Below are 18462 nucleotides of genomic sequence, written 5' to 3'. Positions count from 1 at the left end.
ATTTCTGTAGAGATGAGGTCTCGCCTGCCCAGGTGGGTCTCAAACCCATAGGCTCAGGCAATCCACTCACCTCAGCCTCCTAAAGGCGTGGGATTACAGGCTGAGCCACCGAGCCCGGCTTGAGTTAATCATTTTTATTGACTATGCCGCACCGTTCCCTTTCTACGTGCACTAAATATTCCTACCAAGCTATCAAATGTGTATTTTGATAAGACGTTTTGCATACAGATACAGAAAATATTTTTTCTATATAAAAGGGTGGCTTTTTAGCCAGGCGTGGTAGCGCGCGCCTGTAGTTCTGGCTACTTGGAAGGCTGAGGTGGAAGGATCACTGGAGACCAGCGAGTGGAGGCTGCAGTGGCTGGGAGCGGCCACTGCACTCCAGTCTGGGCGACGGAGTGAGACTCCAACTCAAAAAAAAGAGAAAAGGGTAGCTTTTCTCACTTAAAGAGTAGACTGGCTAACTCTGCTTCTAAGCAAACTCCAAAACTACCTTGAAAAGGTGGAAGAATACTTAGAATTAAAAGAACTTACCTTAGAGACTTAAGTCCCCAACATCAAACTGACACCCCAGATCTCGCTGTGATAAACCAACACAAGTTACCGCAGGGGGTAGAGACCAGCTGGGGTCAAGTCATAGTGCAAGTGGTAACGGTACAGAAAACACTGACCTTCTCAAATGTGAAAACGTCCCGTCAAACTACTGGCAATATACATAAGCTCAAGAACATCACAAGAAGCAAATAAAAAGCCGGGCACGGTGGCAGACTTCTTTTTAATAGATATGTTTTAAACAGATAACAACAAACGAAAAGATTTCTCTAGTTCCCGGCAGGGAACACAGTGCTCGGAAAGCTGTGTGTAGTACACACTGACCCCAGGCTGCCTGCAGCTCCCACAGCCTCCTTTTTGGAGAGTGGCCCATCTTCACGGTGGCCATGCAGGAGACATGCCCGCCGCCACCATGTGAGAAACCACCGGGCACACACTAGCACCCGGAGTGAGGGTCCCGTCTCGAAGGCGTGTTCGGCCGTCAAGAGAAAGCACACTCAAGAGAGGAAAGCCCCGGGGAGCACCCACCCGAAGCGGCCTCACCTTCGGTTCTGGCTTTCTTGACTCCAAAGGCTTCCGAGTCTTCCAAGCATCGCTTTCGATTTGTCCCCACGCCAACGTGGCTAGGAAACACGCTCTGATGGCCCCCGTTTAGGGCGCCATTGTTATAGAAACGGTTCAGGTGACAGTTCTGGAGGTTCAAGAGAAACTGGGCACACGCTTGGAAACCCTGGGTATGTGCAATGTCTGCTGCCGTCAGGCCACTGGCATTTCTCAGGCTGCGTGACACAAAAACATGGAATTACAGCCCGTCCGCACGCTCCCCCGTCTCTGCTCCTGCTGAACTGACTAGCTATCTGAAGGCGACATGAAGAGTAAGCACATTTACAGCAAATCTTCATTACAGAAGACGTTCTCAACCTAGCTCTGTAACTAACTTCTGATTTCTAAGCAAGATTTGGGAGATGGTAATTTAAAACAATCAATATACTAAACTTTAAAAAGCCATCTTCCTATTTAACTTCTCCAAATCATGTTTTATGTTAGTCTGAAGAATCTAGATTTATGCTAACTTCAGACTTAACCCGAAACTCAATTCTGTATTATCTGCACTTAATTGTCATAACCCATTCCTTTAGCTTGAGTAAAATCATAACAAACAAACATGTATTGAAATTGTCCATGGCATTCATAACTGGCTTCCCAGAACCAAAAGCAACGGCTTACCAAGCCAGACTTTATGCTAGCAAGTGACACTATAAGTGGAAGTTCAGAAGATGTCCTGACATGAAGGCAACCTGTCACCAGACTCAAGGTCTGAGAAGCTCCAGGTTTTTGTGTCATATTTTGACTGTTGTGCCGTGCTTAAGAGAACTTGCAGGAGCAGTGCGTTTCAGCGTTCTGGAGATCTGAGTGCCTGCTGCCTTTGAAAAGCTTTTCAGACTGTCCTGAAAACTCACTCCTCCCGCTCAGGAACCCACGGCTCAGTTGGCTAAAAAATACTAAAAAGCCACTGTCCTCTGGCACCGAAGACTCAGATTAAAGTCGGAAGTGATGGCCAGACCCAGGGACAGGCAAAAAAGGAGCGGAGCGTAAAAGGATCGCTGGTAACTGCGCAGGTCACCGAGTTACAACCGAGGGGCCAGGAGCGGCTCCAGGCTGAAGCCCCTGGAAGACACGGACTGCACTGGCCTGTGAAGCGAGCCTGCAGAAAAGCCAACCCTCTGCGAGCCACAGGGAACGACCAAAACTGGAGAAGCGCGAAGCAGCCAAGAGGCACCCACCTCTGTCCAGCAGGCTGCACTGCGTACACAGCAAGGCGCCAAACGCAGGCCTTATTCGGGTCATTGAAGCAACCAGTCCAGAGCCCTGACCCGTGTTTCTTGGGGCTACTGTTGGGGGGAAGAAGGAAGCTACAGAATCAGGGAGAAACAGCATCCTTTAGGAGGGCAACAACCGCCTGCAACCCTACTTCCTGCCATCATAAAGATCCAACCTCAGAGATGAATAATCTGTTTGGGGACACTCACTAAACGTATCTCCACTTTTTAAGGCACGAGACAAATGCACGATACCTTTCAAAAAAAAGGCCCAAGCCCAACCTGGTCAGATATGAAAGATAAAGTTTGAAAATACGAGGCAGCTGCAGAACTGTTAGGGACAATGGACATTTCTATTTGCCACAAGACTTCATGGCTGTGAATTCTGGCGAATAGTATCCTAGTATTTCTTTCTTTTTTTTTTTTTTTTTTTCTTTGAGTCAGAGTCTCACTCTGTTGCCCAGGCTGGAGTGCAGTGGCACACTCCTGGCCACCACAGCCTCGACCTGCAGGGCTCAGGTGATCCTTCCGCCTCAGCCTTCCAAGTAGCTAGAACTTTAAGCGTGCACTACCACGCCCAGCTTATTTTTTTATTTATTGTAGAGACGAGGTCTCACCAATTTGCCCAGGCTGGTCTCGAACCCCTGATCTCAAGCAATCCTCTTGCCTCGGCCTCCCAAAGCGCTGGGATGACAGGCTTGAGCCACCGCGCCCGGCCTATCAATCACATTTGTACAAAATAAAATCAATATGTGTATAAATTTTAAGTGTACAGTTTTATCATATAGCTGGATGATTTTTTAAATAGTGTACTTCATTTTCAAAAGACATCACAAGCGCTGTCTATGCTATCAAGAATGTGAACAGAAAAACAAGCTGACATATGAAAACTTTAAAGCTCTTCCCATTTGAAAAGATAAAGACTATGAATGAGAACATAAGCAGGTTTATAAAATGATCATTTCTACAGCTAAGCATGGACTTGCTCTCCAAATCAAAGAATACAAAAATGAGGAGCTGCCACATAACACTAAGGACAAATAAAAGTAGTAACTTAATAACACTCACAGTGCAGACTCTTTACTGGATTAGAGAATGAAAAACAATAGCAGAGTTTTAAAAATGGCCTTTACAATCATAAATGCCAGTTCACTGATGAAAATAAAGAGGCCTAAGGGGCATGCCAACATTCTGAAGTTGGTAAAAGAACATCCCAAACTCTCGATGCCTTTATTCCTCATTCAGAAACGGAACACTAGACCGAATTTGGGTTAGCACAGCCAAGTGTACTGTTCTCCCAAATAAATAGAACCTTGAAGAAAAATGGGCAGCAAAATGGCGCCAGTAAGTGGAGATCACTGCATAGCACCTGGCTGAGAGCACTTCTCACACCTGGTGACACTGGTGAGGGTCCTGGCACACCTTCTCCCCTGCGCAGGTGGCGAAACCCTCGCACGGCACTTGGCTTGGACCAGAGCTAACCCCATTTCCAAAACGGACTTTAACTACAAGAAGCGCCCAAAAGGACTGCAGCCCACGTGTGCCGGGAACTCCACATGAGGACGAGGGGCATAGCAGGAGCCACACCCAGGTCACTGAACTTCTGCATCTCACAGAGTTCGGGGACCGACCGTTAGACATGATGAGCAGAAAGAAAATGCCCTGGGACTCTCACAAGCGGCCCTGAACATCTATCATGCGGCTCCAAAACAGCGACCGGGGTCTGGCAGGAGCGAGACACTGCCAGTGGGGCAGGGCCCACCTAACACCAACAAGGTGCCTGAGCCCAACCCAGGCGAAGTGGGGTCCAACGGGAGGCCCCAAACCTCGCCTGCTCCCCAACCACGTATGGACCCAATCCTGACTTAGTCCCCGCAGCTGCAGAATAAAATTAAATTAAAAGAGAAAGAAAGCAAACACACCTCTTCTCTGATTCTACCGAGCTACACTAGCTTTCAACCCTCGTGTCTCCTGTGTTTCCAGAGGCCAAGCGTCCACAACACACAGCTCAAGTTCAAGTGCTCATGTCATCCTCAAGCAGAGGCATCCAAGCCCGACCGACCCCCCCCCTCCTGGCTTCCTCTCCTACTTACCTGGTCATCACCTCCATTCTCTACGCATGGGAAATGTCCTCATTCTCTGCTCACATTAAAAAGCACTTTGCGAGTGGTGGCTCGACTGTGGCGTGCACAGTACCGAAGCTGGCCTGGAGCGATGGCCAGGGTCCTCCACCAGGGGAGACCGTTTCCTGTGAAGGACCATCTGTGAGGACTCAGGCCTTGCCGGCCACATGCTCAGCCGCAGCTGCTCAGGTCTGCTGTAGCCTGAAAGCAGGCTCAGACAGGTGAGTGTAGCTACGTTCTAATCAACCCTTACTTATGGACGCTGAAACTGGAATTCCACATAATTTTATGTCAGGCAATACTCTTGGTTTTTGTTCAACCATTTAGAAACGTAAAATCCATTCTCAGCTGACAGGCCATACAAGAACAAGCAGCAGGCCAGATCGGCCGAGTAACATTAACCAAATAGATACCCATAACTAGCCCTCTACTTCTTCGTTACAACTTGGACAATAGGCACATGACATTTGTTCACTTTCACAGGGCACCTGATGAGTTCCAACACAATGCACGGCGATCAAATCAGAATGATGAGGATATCCACCGCCTCCAACATTTCTCGTTTATTTGTCTCTTCTAGCTATATAAAAAGGTAAACTAAGTTTCAGTTGACGACGGTCGCCCTATCGTGCTACGTAACACTAGAACTTTCTCCTCTCATCTAGCACAACTCTGTATTCTTTAACCCATCCCTCCCTCCCCACCTTCCCCTAGCAGCCTTCAAGTAAACACCACTCTTTTAAGAGACTGGTCTGGCTCTGTCACCAAGGCTGGAGTGCAGTGGTGCCATCAGAACTCACTGCAGCCTCGACCTCCTGGGCGTGAGTGTGATTCTTCCACCTTGGCCTCCAAAGCAGCTAGGACTACAGGTGTGCACCACCACACCTGGCTCGCTTAAAAAAAACATTCACAGTCAGGGGGCCTCGCTATGTTGCCCAAGTTGGTCTTGAACTCTTGGCCTGAAGTAATCCTGCTTCAGTCTCCAGAAGTGTCAGGATGATAGGAGTGAGCCATTGCACAAGGCCAAGTAATCCTGCTTCAGTCTCCAGAAGTGTCAGGATGATAGGAGTGAGCCATTGCACAAGGCCCAGATACTTTCTACTTCAATGACACCTTTTTTTTTAGCTTTCACGTATCAGCGAGATCACGGAGCATTTATCTCTCTGGGTCTGGATTATCTCACTTAACATAACATCCTTCAAGTTCCACATGCTGCCCCCAAATGACAGAAGTTTGTTCTTTTTATGGCTAAACAGTATTCCACTGTGTCTATTTTCCATACACATATGTTGATAGGGCAATTCCAAATCGTGGCCACCGTGAACAGTGCTATCAAACACAGGTGTGGAGGTCTCTTTGATACGCTGCTTTTCCATCTGGACTGGCGGACCACATGGCAGCTCTAGTTCTGGCCTTTTCCAGGACCCTCTGGCTGTTCTCCATGACAGCAACCAGCTTCCACCCTCACCGGCAGTGTGTGAGCACCCCTTTTCTCTGCGTCCTCACCAGCATGTGGTTGTTTGGCTTTCTGGTAACCGTCGTTCTAACTGAGGCAAGAATGGTGTCTCGCTGTGGCTTCGAATCTTCAGAAAGAACGCTCTTTCACCTCTGATGATTCCTCTGCTCTTACCTTCTTTTTTAATAACAGAAAAATGCCTCTCTATGAATTTTATGCCCCAGTCAAATAAAAAGACAACCTTTCAAAAGTTGCCGAGTCTGTCACACAAATGTTAAACACCAAGAGAAATCTACAGGCAAACTTTAGAAGATGTAAAACAAGAGACCTGGGAGCATGAGCGGGAAGGCAGCCGTTCCTGGTCCTATGGATGTCTCAGGTGCGCGGGCTGAGAGCCCAGCGAGGACAGCAGGCAGCGTGCTCACGCGGGCCCGAGCAAGGGCTGGCTGCAGAGCCTGAGGCCCTTGAACTACTTCTAAATAGTTTGATTTTACGCGCATTAGAGGCTGAAAATCACGTGGGTTTCCAAGTCAAAAGTCAAATAATAACCAAACTGGATAGTTCTCAAAATATTTCCAACAAAAGAGGCTTGGATCTTTAAATTTGATTTCCACATATGCTTTCCTATTTGTTAAGCAGGATTTCAAGTTCAATGTTTCAACAGTTGAAAATGACAATCCTGGTATTACGATACCTTCAAACTCCACCATTTAGTGTTCCCAGTTGAAGTACAAATCCAAGCTACCCTGCTTTACTTTCCTAAAATTCAAGAAGAGCTGGGCATATAGATACATGATTTACAGGTTCCATGTTAACTGTACATTAGAAACTAGCCCTTTGCTCCGCCACAGAACTTTTAAACAGTCCAGCCTCCACCCCTCAATCCACAGATGTTTCCTGAGCAGAGCATGTGGCCACAGGCACTAGCCACCAGCCACTCCTACCAACTTCGAGGGAGGCATAAGGGAAGAAAAAAGGTCCTCTGGACTAGTACTTCCACACACTGTTTCGAAGGGAAATTTAAGGTATCTGAAGAAATGGTTCAAAAAGACTCAAAAGCTGTACTTTGAATGAAAACTGCGGTGGTAACGAAAGTGTGCACATTGTTTGTAGGTGACTCGCGCACGCGTCTGAATTGGGCCTCTTCAGTTTGATGCCCTCGGGCACACAGCCTGGACCTGACCTAAAATGCATGTCCGCCCCTTTCCCAAAACAAGAGGAGTGAGGGACCCTCCCTGGTCCTCTTCAACATCCATTTGAAAAGTCTTCGAAAGTGGGCAAAGACTCTTAAAAATTAGGCAATAGTCAACTTGATGGTCAAACTGGTCCTGGTTTGAAGTTTTAAAAAATTAACTTTCTCTCAAAAAAATAAAAAGGGACACAATCAGATGTTTGGGCTGCTAAGTTGAGCGTGCTGTGATTCACTAGGAAACGGCGATGTCTGTGCGTGTCTGTAAATTCCAGCTCCTGGATCTTCATCAAGACGGAAAAGCAGCGGTGAGCCACTCGCTCCCTACTGCTCTCAAAACCGGAACACTAAAACCTGGGATGACAGCGAACGTCTTCACTATGAGGCCACCGTTCTGCCAAACCACCGGCAGAAACCAACCGAACTGGCTAACTGCACTGAAGACCCACAGGCTTACATGCGGCATTTTCTGCAAGGCTATATTCTGAACAGATCATTGGTATTCGTATTTAAGGAGTCCTCACCTCCAAGAACTTTAAAAACCAAACTCTACTCTGCTGCTAGCCAGGTTCCTTCTATTTCCACTTATAGTGCCACAATTCCAGAAGGAAGGAGAAGCCATTCTGATAAAAACGTTTTTTGACTTTTTTTAATTTTGGAAAACCACAGATCAGGAAATACCTGAAGCTCAATTTCTAGAATCCGAGGGGTCACACCCCCTGCAGGATGTATTCTTGTTGTTGATGCCATGTGACAAGAAAAGATAACCACAGTTTTCATATAAATAATATTTCTGTTAAAACTCTGATCTCAACTTAGCTATTGTTAGTTTACAAATAAAAAGGTAGATATCATAAATTAGGGTAAGCAAAGCATGCAAATCTAAAGAATCTATATCTGAATTCCTAGATTAGCATTAAAACCAATCACCGCAACAAATACCTCAACAGTATGCCTTGTGTGCAGAAAGGAAGCGACACTGAACATTCAATGCCACACTGTAAGGTTTCGGAGAAGCACCGGGGGCAGTTTCAGCAGTTTCTATATGGAATGCGCCCCCTTTCTAGGATTACTTGAAAAAACCAAGTCAATTCGAATTACGTAGCTGTAAGACATTGACATGTGTAGTTTTACAGATTCAGAGTCTTCTGTGTGATTTAAAACGGGCAATGGTTCACAAAACAGGAAACTTACATAATAAGGGATCACATATTTGCAGGCAACATCTGGTTAAAAATACATAGATACACGGCAGGTGCGCAGAGGCACATCTACTGAGCTCAAGCCACTGTCAGGTGACCACCTGGACCGAGAGCTACTGCTCTCAAACACTGCCTTGGAAATGACCTCCGGTCCCTCTTAAGCGTGAGGCCAACTTAAACGTCAGTATTTCCACAAAAGTTAACAGTATGGACTAAAAACCATCAACTCACGATTCTGGTTACTTTAAAATTTGGTATGCTGTATCTCAAATACATTAGTAACTATTCCTAGATGGAAATAAGCAAATACATGGCATCATTAAAAAAAGGTAAAACATCACTAAATGCCCATTTGTACAGACAAAACATTAGCAAACATCTACAATGTCTTCAAAGAATACATGGGTATTTTTAACCCTTTGGTGTCCAAGCTCTCATAGAATTATGAAGACTTTCTGAAATATATTCTTCAGTTAACAATAGGGAGAAACTATTTTTTCAAGCGTTTCTACCTGAACACATTTGGTACCAAGTTTTCATTTCAAGTTCATTACTGAGGCAAGTTTTACGTGGCAACTACACCACAGTTATGTTGGCATGCGTGAAAATGTAAGAGCATCCTCCCAGGAGTTTAACAGAATATTGGACGTGCTCCTACTATCATTTGGCAAGGGAAAAAGACGTTTGAATTGAGAAATCATGGGTTGTATCTGAAAGCACCTTTGCATTATAAAGGCAGCAGTTAAAGATGAAATCTGCATCTTATTCAAGCTGCTGTGAAGTATGACCCAAATTCTAAGCTTAATTTGCCACAGCTCTGGACCAGTGCCGCCCACTATCAGCTCCTGTCTGGCAGGCACAACAGCCACCACAGGAAGTGCTTCCCCATCCTGAGAGATGTTAATAAAAAAGAACCGAGAAACGGCAAGATCCGGTAAGTTTGCCGCAGTGACGAGATAAAAGGCGGCAGATACTAGGACACGAGAATGACTAGAATCCAGAGGGTCTAAAATCAGAAAACACAAATTCAGAGTCACGATTCTGATCGATTCTTAACTGAACTATTGTTCTGAAGGGCAAATACGCGAACAAACGAATTAAACATTTTCCGCAGCATTTAAAAGAAAATAGTCTATGAGCATCACATTTTAGGTTTTTGTCATTACAGGCACTGTGCCTGTTTCCTAGCCTAGGCGAGAAAGACTTCTTGGAGTGAGTCATTGAACCTGTGTCTATAAGGCTACAGAAACTTCTCTGGCTAGCTAATGACCATGGTTAAGCTCAAAGACATGTTGCTCACTTGAGGATCTGGTCACCCCAGAATGAGAAATCCTCTCCTACAGAAGGTCAGAGGCTTTGCCGTAACACTCGTACCCATATGATGCAGGATCGAAACAGACCAGCAAATCTGCCTGAGATGCAAGTAATCCTTGCTTCACACTAAATCCAGCTAAGCCCCTTGATTTCTTAGTGGCACAAAGCAATTTCAACAGCTGGCTGGTAGGAAGGCTTCTCCACTTTATCTCTCAGAAAATAAAGACAAAAAAGTAACCCAAAATAATTGGCACCCAATTCTTAAAAGTATAGGTAACTCAAGCCTCAAATCTGCTATTTACAATGTCAGTAGTAGAAAGGACCTAATTATCAGCAGGCAGCAAATTTTCAAGTCTTTTTCCAAAACCACATTAAGACGTCATCTTATGCTGTTACTGATTCCATCATCCAAAAGAAAAATGAGGGGACAATTTTTTCATGTCAGCATATTCTCTTCTTCTAGTCAAAGTCCCAAGTGCCACGCAAACAGCATTCAAATACTGGCTGTGACAAAAAGCGGAGTGCCACGCCAGCAGGACTGAGGATGATGCCAGCATCCGTCATGAGAACGCCACACTTAGTCAGAGGACCAGACCCTTTAAAGTACATAGACATTTAGTTTGGTCACAGAACTGAAGTTTAATCCTGTGTATGTCAATTTTTAGATGTCAACAATGGCAAGTCATAATGGCCATCATCACATAAGCCAGAAACAGAACCTCAGTGGAAAAGAAAACTTGGCACCAAAACTCAAGACGTAAAATAAGAGAAGAAAAAGAAAGTCCATGAACATACTCACGTGTGGTGCTAGAAAATTTAATACGATGCACAGCAGCTGAAATGCGTTATCTTACAGATGCAACCTATATTAACAGGTAAGTTATGTAACAACCATTCTAGCCACAGATACCTATGTACTCACCCTCATTATCTACCTGACGTCCAAAAAATCATAACCATTTAAGACTTTGGCCACTTTATGTAGCAAATATATAAAAAGCAAATCAGGAATTAAGAACAAATTTATTCATTTACTAATACTGATATAAGGCAGCTTTTAATCCATTCATAGGAAAACGAAAAATCTGTATTAGCACCTAAATATTATAGCATGTAATATGAAGAATAATCTGGCCCATTCTGAATTGGGGGAAAAAAAAGTAACTTCAAATAATTGACCCCAGTACCATATTTGGGGAATTCAGCTGTTTTGTTGGCAGATTAAATGGGTAAATTATGAAAATGTGCAGAACAGCTATCAAGAAGCAACGTGCAAGTTCATGGCAAAACTGACTTTCAAAAATCTCGATGTTGAAGGCTGAATCACCACATACACAGCAGCAATAAAGAATGATGACTCGGACTCCATCGAGCCAGACTGAGAATTTTAAGAATCGCTTTGGGCCACAGCCAGGCTAAGTCTTTCTTCTAAAAAAAAGTGAGCGCTCAGTCCAGGGAGGTCACCAGAGTGCGGGGTCTTGCAGTGGCTCCTGCACTGAGGAGGAAACGCGGCCTGGCCCCTGCGGCCACCTCAGCCACAGCTGGGGAGAGGGACACTGGAGGGCCTGAAACCAAGGACAGATCGTAAATCAAAGAGTCTCCGTTTTTAAAAGACACCTCCCGAGAAAAGGACATCATGATAGATATGTATTGGTTCAAAGGGTGAAGCTAGCCGTTAAAATGAACAAAACTGACAACTTTGTAATAAAATGTTCAGGACCAATTAGAGAATTATTTAGAAAAATAAGCTGTTAAAAAGATCAACTTCTAATTATCCATTATTTTAATAAATGACAATTAAACAATTTAATCAATTATGCTATATGACTCTGTATTTATAACCAAAGCTTCTGTCATTAAAGTTTAAGATTTGAGTTTTTAATCTAAATACAACTAAGGACACTGCATTTCCAACTTTAAAGCAAGCCACTGAGAATTATCTCAATGTTCTAATACTGTACAAAATATATTCACATTACCAACTGTTTTTACATTACCTTTAGTCATAACTACACGTGAAGTCACAAGGGTCCCTGCAACATAACAGTAGATACAGGCCACATTTGTGATACGACATCACTATGTTAAGGGAAGGCTCACAGCCTGAACTAATAACTCATCTTGCCAATATACTTAACAGAACAGAAGCTAAGATACTGAGAGACTGAGGGCAGCCGCTAGCACTTACGCGTGCCTTGTGTTAACCTACGTGCTTTTAACGTCTGGGATCTATTTTTTCAATATTTACTAGAACACAGAGTCAAAGCAATGAAATGGAAACCAAAGGGTTAAACTAAGTTAGTTTTGTGGGGTTTATTTCTCCCAAAGTCTAAATTTTCACATTTATATTAGAATAATGTGGCTTATAATGAATCTTTATGAATTACTCATAACACTTAAGGTAAAACAAAAAAGCTGATATTATCAGTTATTTTGGTTATTACAGCTCTATAGCTTACACTCAACATTTAAGGGTGAAAACCGCATCCATTGTTAATGCTGTGAACTGCAGAAGAAAAATTTTTATAACATAAATCTTTGAGAGAAAGTTAATACAAACAAACACCTAAAATAAACATATAATGCCATGGCTAGCTAAGGATTTGCATACAAAAATCACATTTCTAAATGAATACACTTAAACACTAAGATTGTTCTATCAAACCCCAACTACGCTAGCTGATGTACACTAGCCTAAAGCAAAGATATTCTAAAATAATGCCATCAATCTCAGAGGCTCAAGCCAAGCCTCAAGTCCTTAATGTAAATGGTCCTAGCTTTCATGGAGCTATCCATCATTCAGTCATAATAAGCTTTAAAGCACAATGTTCTCACATCTGCTAAGATGAGGAAATAAAAACTTATCAAGCTAATTGTCTTCAAGGATTTTTCAAGCCAGAGGGGCCCAAGAAGATATTCTAATCCAACAAGCTTCTTGTTTTGAAATTAAAACTTGGCAAAGAAAATGTGAAGACTTGCCCACAGCGACACGACTAGTTAGTGGCAAAGTCAATGATGCCAAGTCCAAATCCAGTCAGTTAACTGCTTTCAATCCAAATACGCTGTCTCACAACAAGAATTCTGAGACTGCTCTGAACTTAAATCCCCTTCTGCTAGCGATTAACTAGCCACACAGTTTTCCTCACTAACGCCAACGGATCTAAAGGGCAAAATTCCATTACTAATTTTAAAAACAGAGCTTGAGGACTTGTGTTTGCTTCAGTGCTGCCTGGAGACACACATCCTTGACTACATCTCTAGCTGGGAAGAATCAACGAAGACACTTACTTGACTTCGGCCCCGTTGGCCACAAGGGCGCTGATGCAGTCCAGGCTCCCAGAGCGAGCCGCCTTGTGAATGGGGGTTTCACCCTCACAGTCCTGAAACGACAGGAAGCAACACACACGCTCAGACCTCACGACACCGCCGACGTCTTCAGGTGACGGCACAGATCAGAGACCTTCCCATCCACCTTTGAGAGGAGGAAATGTGGTGAGCAAGACGCGAAGCAGAACCCGGGGCGAGCCACCCGTGAAGAGGACACAGTGAGCCGGGAGGGCCAGCTCTCTCGGACGCTGGGTTCAGGTCAGTGACCCGAAGCCTCGGGCCGCTCCTGCAGCGACAATGTGAATCCTCCACGGTGGTCTGTCTACGTGTCGTTTCATGCTGGATCTTAGCATAAACACGTTCTCTGTAAGCCCAAGATAACTATCTTATAACAAGTTAAAAAAATCCTATTCAAGCAGTAATTCAGGCCAAGAAGAGGCACATGAGAGCTGCCATGCGGTCCCACCTGCCCGTGTTCCTCGGTCTACAGCAACACCAGCCTGGGTCAATGCCATCGGTCTGCCTCGAACTTTGTTTTCAACCTGAACTGGGACCACATTTTAGACAAGGCGGCCTGAGGTCAGACGGTCAGGCCAAGAGAAGGGAGGTGTGCACAGAGGCCAACAGGCCGCTTCCCAGGGATCATCCTGTGCTTCAGAAAGCGACGCGGGAGCTGGCGCAAAGGCTACGCAGGCAGGGGATACCAAGCAGACTCGGGAGCACTGTGGGGACCACCAGTCACGAACAACTCTTGCGCTGTACGGAGGAACAAAGTCCAAAGCACAACTTTCGCAGGCCTTCAGGCAAGGAAGGGACAGAGTGAATGCAATCAAAGAGACAAGCGATCAAGAGAAGAAAGTCGTTTCCATGAGAAGAATTAAGACTTTATGGGCCGGGTACAGGGGCTCATGCCTGTAATGCCACCACTTTGGGAGGATCACTTGAACCCAGGAGTGCAAGACCAGCCTGGACCACATGCTAAGACCGCATCTCGACAAAAAATAAAAAAATTAACTGGGCACGTTAGTACGTGACTATAGTCCCTGCTACTTGAGAGGTCGAGGCGGAAGGATCACCTGGGCCAGGAGGTTAAGGCTGTGGTGAGCTGCAATCAGCCTGGGTGCAGCGTGAGACCCTGGCACAACAACAACAACAACAACACAAGAGAGAGAAAAGAAAACAAGTTAAGACTTTCTGTCTGGGAAACTCTGGACTCAGCACAGCAGTTTTTGAATCAGTCACACTTCAGCGTCACTGGGCTTGCCAGTGGGCAACTGCCACAGTATTGAGGGATAGACAGAAACAGGAGTGCAGCAACCGCGCACAGTGTGTGTACCCTAGAAAAGAGTTTATTCATAAATTCAGGCACCTGAGTTCCTTCGCTGAAGTGCATTAACTCAGAGGAAAAAAATGAGGCGAGGGTCGCCCCACATGAAGAGAAACAGTTCACAGAAAAACCCACGGTGAAAGGTTCAACTTTACTGGAAGGCCAAGTGTGGACATTTATTTAAACAAGGTTCTAAACAGGATGTAAAGCAACGTAAAGTGCTACACAGAAAAATCCCACTTTTAAGAAAAAGAAACATATAAGACCATGCGGCTATACAGGGAACTATCTAGTGAACCAAGATTTCTAAAAAAGCAAACACCTAGCCCTATCCTTCCAGTGCGTGTGTGGTGTGTGGGTGTGGGCGTGCGCACGCATGTGTGTGTTTGTGGCGGGAAGGGGGAGAAGCAGCACAAAATAAAGACAAACAAAAATCACATAAAATTATTGCCAGGAAAGCTAGAACTGAGATTTAGATGGGGTTTTGCAAAACAAAACAAAACAAAACAAACTCCCAAAACAAAAAAACAGGCTTCTGAAGTTATCCTTGGAACAAGATGAGAAAGTCAGGACATGGTATGGTGGGATATTAACAGATGGCAGACAAGCAGCAAAACTACCTAGCTCCTTACAGGGAGCCTATGAGGGCAAAACCAATACTACCAAAGAAATCTGTAGCCCAGGAGACACCAAGAGCACGGAGCCACGTGGACAGGGCCCACGTCTCTGGTTCAGACCAGCCACTGCAGCGGGGCCAAGGGGGTGATCAAGTGGCCCGGAGCAGTGCCGGGAATCTGAAGACGAGACAGGTACACCTTGATTTGTAATCAAGAAACATTTGATTTCTAGCCTAGATACTAGAAACCAAAGGCAACGTCAAATGCCAGCAAAATTCTAGAAGGGGTATTAGAGAGAAGGCTTGCAAATACTTACCAAGGCTAGTCAATACAGACTCACTAAAAATAAACCACACCAAGGCTGACTTCATTTCCTCTCGGGCAACTGAGAACCCTGGGCCTGCAGACAGCACATCCTACTGTCAATCACCTGGCAGGCTCATCTTGGAGATGGCCAAGAAAGTCTACAGTACTGACCTAGGGGAAAATGAACTCAGAGCTGTTCGTAGCTACGATGTCAAATGATGAGCAGACCAGAAGGCAGGCTAAAATTCACAAGGCACTCCACAGAAATGCAATGCCAGGTTCAAAAACAATAACACGTAGCTGGGCTCGGTGGCTCATTCTGGCACCTTTGGGAGGCTGAGGTAAGTGGAATGCCTGAGCCCGCGGGTTCGAGACCGCCTGGGCAACTTGGCGAGACCTCATCTCGACAAGAAATCAAAATGAGCCAGGCGTGGTAGGGCGCCCCTGTAGTTCCAGCTACTGGAAGGCTGAGGCAGAAGGATCGCTGGAGCCCAGCAGGCGAGGCTGTGGTGGCCGGGAGCGGCCACTGCACTCCAGTCTGGGTAACAGAGTGAGACTCCAACTCAAAAAAACAAACAAACAGACAACAAAAAAAAACACGTACACAAACAACGAAGGAGAGACCTGGATCTGTTTGTATAAGGGCTGATACGAAAAACGAGAAAAACTGTCTGCCTCAAGATGCATCAACAGTGTGTTGGGGGACTAACAAGCGGGCCCCGTGACCTCAAGGACTAGGGCATGCCCACCGCAAGAGAGGTCCCAGTTCATCCACCATGGAAGAGACAAGAACCGGGCCTGGGATTCAGAGGTACACACCACACGCTGGGGAGCAACTCCAGGATGTCCAACAAGCTGCACGACACCCCAGCACATGTGAGGCCCCGGAGGCTTGACCGGGTATTTCAAACGCAGGGAGGGCCACAGAGAGAAAGATCGTAGCTCTTGCTTGGGAAACAGAGTACAGAAGGGTCTCCAGGTGCAGCCCAGGGTGTAGGGGGAAAGGGGTGTGTGCACACAGCCGCACATCGCCCCCCCGTATCTTCTGGAAACACTCAATAGCTCTAAGACACTATTTGCAGTGGGGCTTCTAATTTTATAAGGTCTAAAAAGCAGGTAGGCAAGTTCTCTAGACCTCTCTAAACGAGAGGCTGCATAACAATTTAAGGAAAATTAACACCAGAACACTCTATACTAAGGTCCACGGTAAGTACTGACTGCTGGCAATCCTGGAATTATTATCCATACTTCACTAACAAGGAGATGGAGCCACAGACCAAGTAATGACCTGCCCGAAGCCAGAGACGCGGCAGAAGCTGGAACCAAGCCTGTAGTGCCCGTTCTCCCGGGAGAGGCAGGCAGGGAGAAGGCCAGGCAGGAGGCAGACGATGACAGGCCCATGCCCAGCACAGTGAGGGCAGACAAGTGATATTTCGCAACTCTCACACACACGAACACAAGCAACAGGGCGCATCCACGCGGGAGGACAGAGGGGCAATACGGCAAGCACAAAAGCTGGACCGGTTGGGCACGGTGGCTCACGCCTGTCACCCACTCTGGGTGGTCGAGGTGGGAGGACTGCTTGAGCCTAGGAGTTTGGGACCAGCCGAGGTAGCACAGCAAGACCTCGTATCTACAAAAGGGACATAAAAACTAGCCAGGCGTCATGGCACGTGTCTATAGGTCTCGCCACTCGGAGGTCGAGGTGGGAAGAGCCCTTGAGCCCACCACTGCACCACTGCATTCCAGTCTGGGTAACAGAGGGAGACCCTGACTCAAAAGGTGACAAAAGAAGCGGTCCCATTTCCCAAGCTTCAGGGCCGGAACAGAACAGGCCCAAATACTGGTGCCTACCCTATGCACTCTTTCCTATCGAGGTTTTATAAGGACACGAGCCACCCTCTTCCCACTCCCCGTTCCCATATCCTCATTTTATTTTTTAATTTTTTTGTTATTTAGTTTTTATTTCTCTGCAATCCAACTAGACGTGGAAGGGAATAAGGAAAATATGGAACCCAAAGAATTGTAGCAGGAGCACAAAGATTACAGGGATACTGCGAGCAAATGGGATGGAGGGGGTGCTCTCCTGAGTTACAGAAGGAATGATCTGGTAGTTTAAGATAAACCAAGTCAAATTTATGAGAGCGGTCCACAGTCAGCAATGGTGATCTTCTTGCTGGTCTTGCCATTCTTGCACCCAAAGCCCTACACGGCTTGCACAACATTCATGCCCTCTTTCACCTTGCCAAAACCACATGCTTGCATCCAACCACTCAGTCTTAGTAGTGCAGATGAAAAACTGGGAACCGTTGGTGTTGGGTCCAGCATTTGCCATGGACAAGATGCCAGGACCTGTATGCTTCAAGATGAAGTTCTCATCATCAAATTACTCCCCATAGATGGACTTGCCGCCAGTGCCATTATGGCGTGTACAGTCACCACCCTGGCACATACCCTGGAATAATTCTGTGAAAGCAGGAACCCTTATAACCGAATCCTTTCTCTCCAGTGCTCAGAGCACAAAAGTTTTCTGCTGTCTTTGGAACTCTGTCTGCAAACAGCTCGAAGGAGACGCGGCCCAAGGGTCGACAGCGATGTTGAAGAACATGGTGGGGTTGACCACGGGAAAAGGCTCAAAGTGGCGGTGTCTGCAAAGCCTCATATCCTCATTTTAAAGCTGGCTAAAACACCTTCCTTCTCGATGACGCGCCAGAGAGGGGCAGGCTGCTACTCGACACCTGGTTATAATCAAGGGCGGAATCTTGGGAAAGGCAGAAAAGCAGAAAGGAAAAGAATCTCCTCCGCACAAGACGGGACCTCCACGACCACCCAGAAGCAGCACTGAGACACCGAGCAAGAGAGAAGGCGTCTTCGAAGCCAGCTCGGGAGCCCGGGCCATGCCCCTCACCTCAAGCCTTCCTCAGGCAGGACAAGGAGGCCGCCGCAGCCCTGTGCAGCCAGGCCCCCAACAGCCCGAGCGCCTCATTCAGGTGAAGACAGCGGGAAACGGCACCCCGGCGCTCACACGCGCAGGCGTGACCTCGAACCCAGGCCCCCTCACCCGCTCTCCCACTTGGTGATGACACGCCCACTGGCCTCTGGGCGTCACCCCAACCGGCAGGTGGACACAGCACCGACTGTGGAGCGACCTAGGCACCGCTGTTGCCAGGATGGAAGTGTTTTCACAACTGTCGGTGGACACGAGGCGCGGGCAGCTGGGAGCAGGAAG

General features: G+C 46.3%; 1 protein-coding gene across 1 annotated transcript in view; it reads right to left on the bottom strand.

Annotated features, from left to right (window-relative positions):
- Positions 1-18462, bottom strand: part of LOC103251053 (ankyrin repeat domain-containing protein 10-like) — a 73093-nt gene that overhangs the window by 11776 nt on the left and 42855 nt on the right. The window contains exons 10-11 of the mRNA XM_021708369.1: positions 12945-13036; positions 1096-1331 (exon numbers count right to left, since the gene is read on the bottom strand). Of these exons, the coding sequence (XP_021564044.1) occupies positions 1096-1331; positions 12945-13036 (328 nt within the window). The remainder of the gene's footprint in view (positions 1-1095; positions 1332-12944; positions 13037-18462) is intronic.

Source organism: Carlito syrichta, unplaced genomic scaffold, assembly GCF_000164805.1.
Source record: "Carlito syrichta isolate Samal-C Ts95f unplaced genomic scaffold, Tarsius_syrichta-2.0.1 Scaffold135896, whole genome shotgun sequence".
Lineage (NCBI taxonomy): Eukaryota > Metazoa > Chordata > Mammalia > Primates > Tarsiidae > Carlito > Carlito syrichta.
The sequence above is the reverse complement of the archived record's forward strand: the minus strand, read 5'-3'. Positions and strand labels throughout refer to the sequence as shown.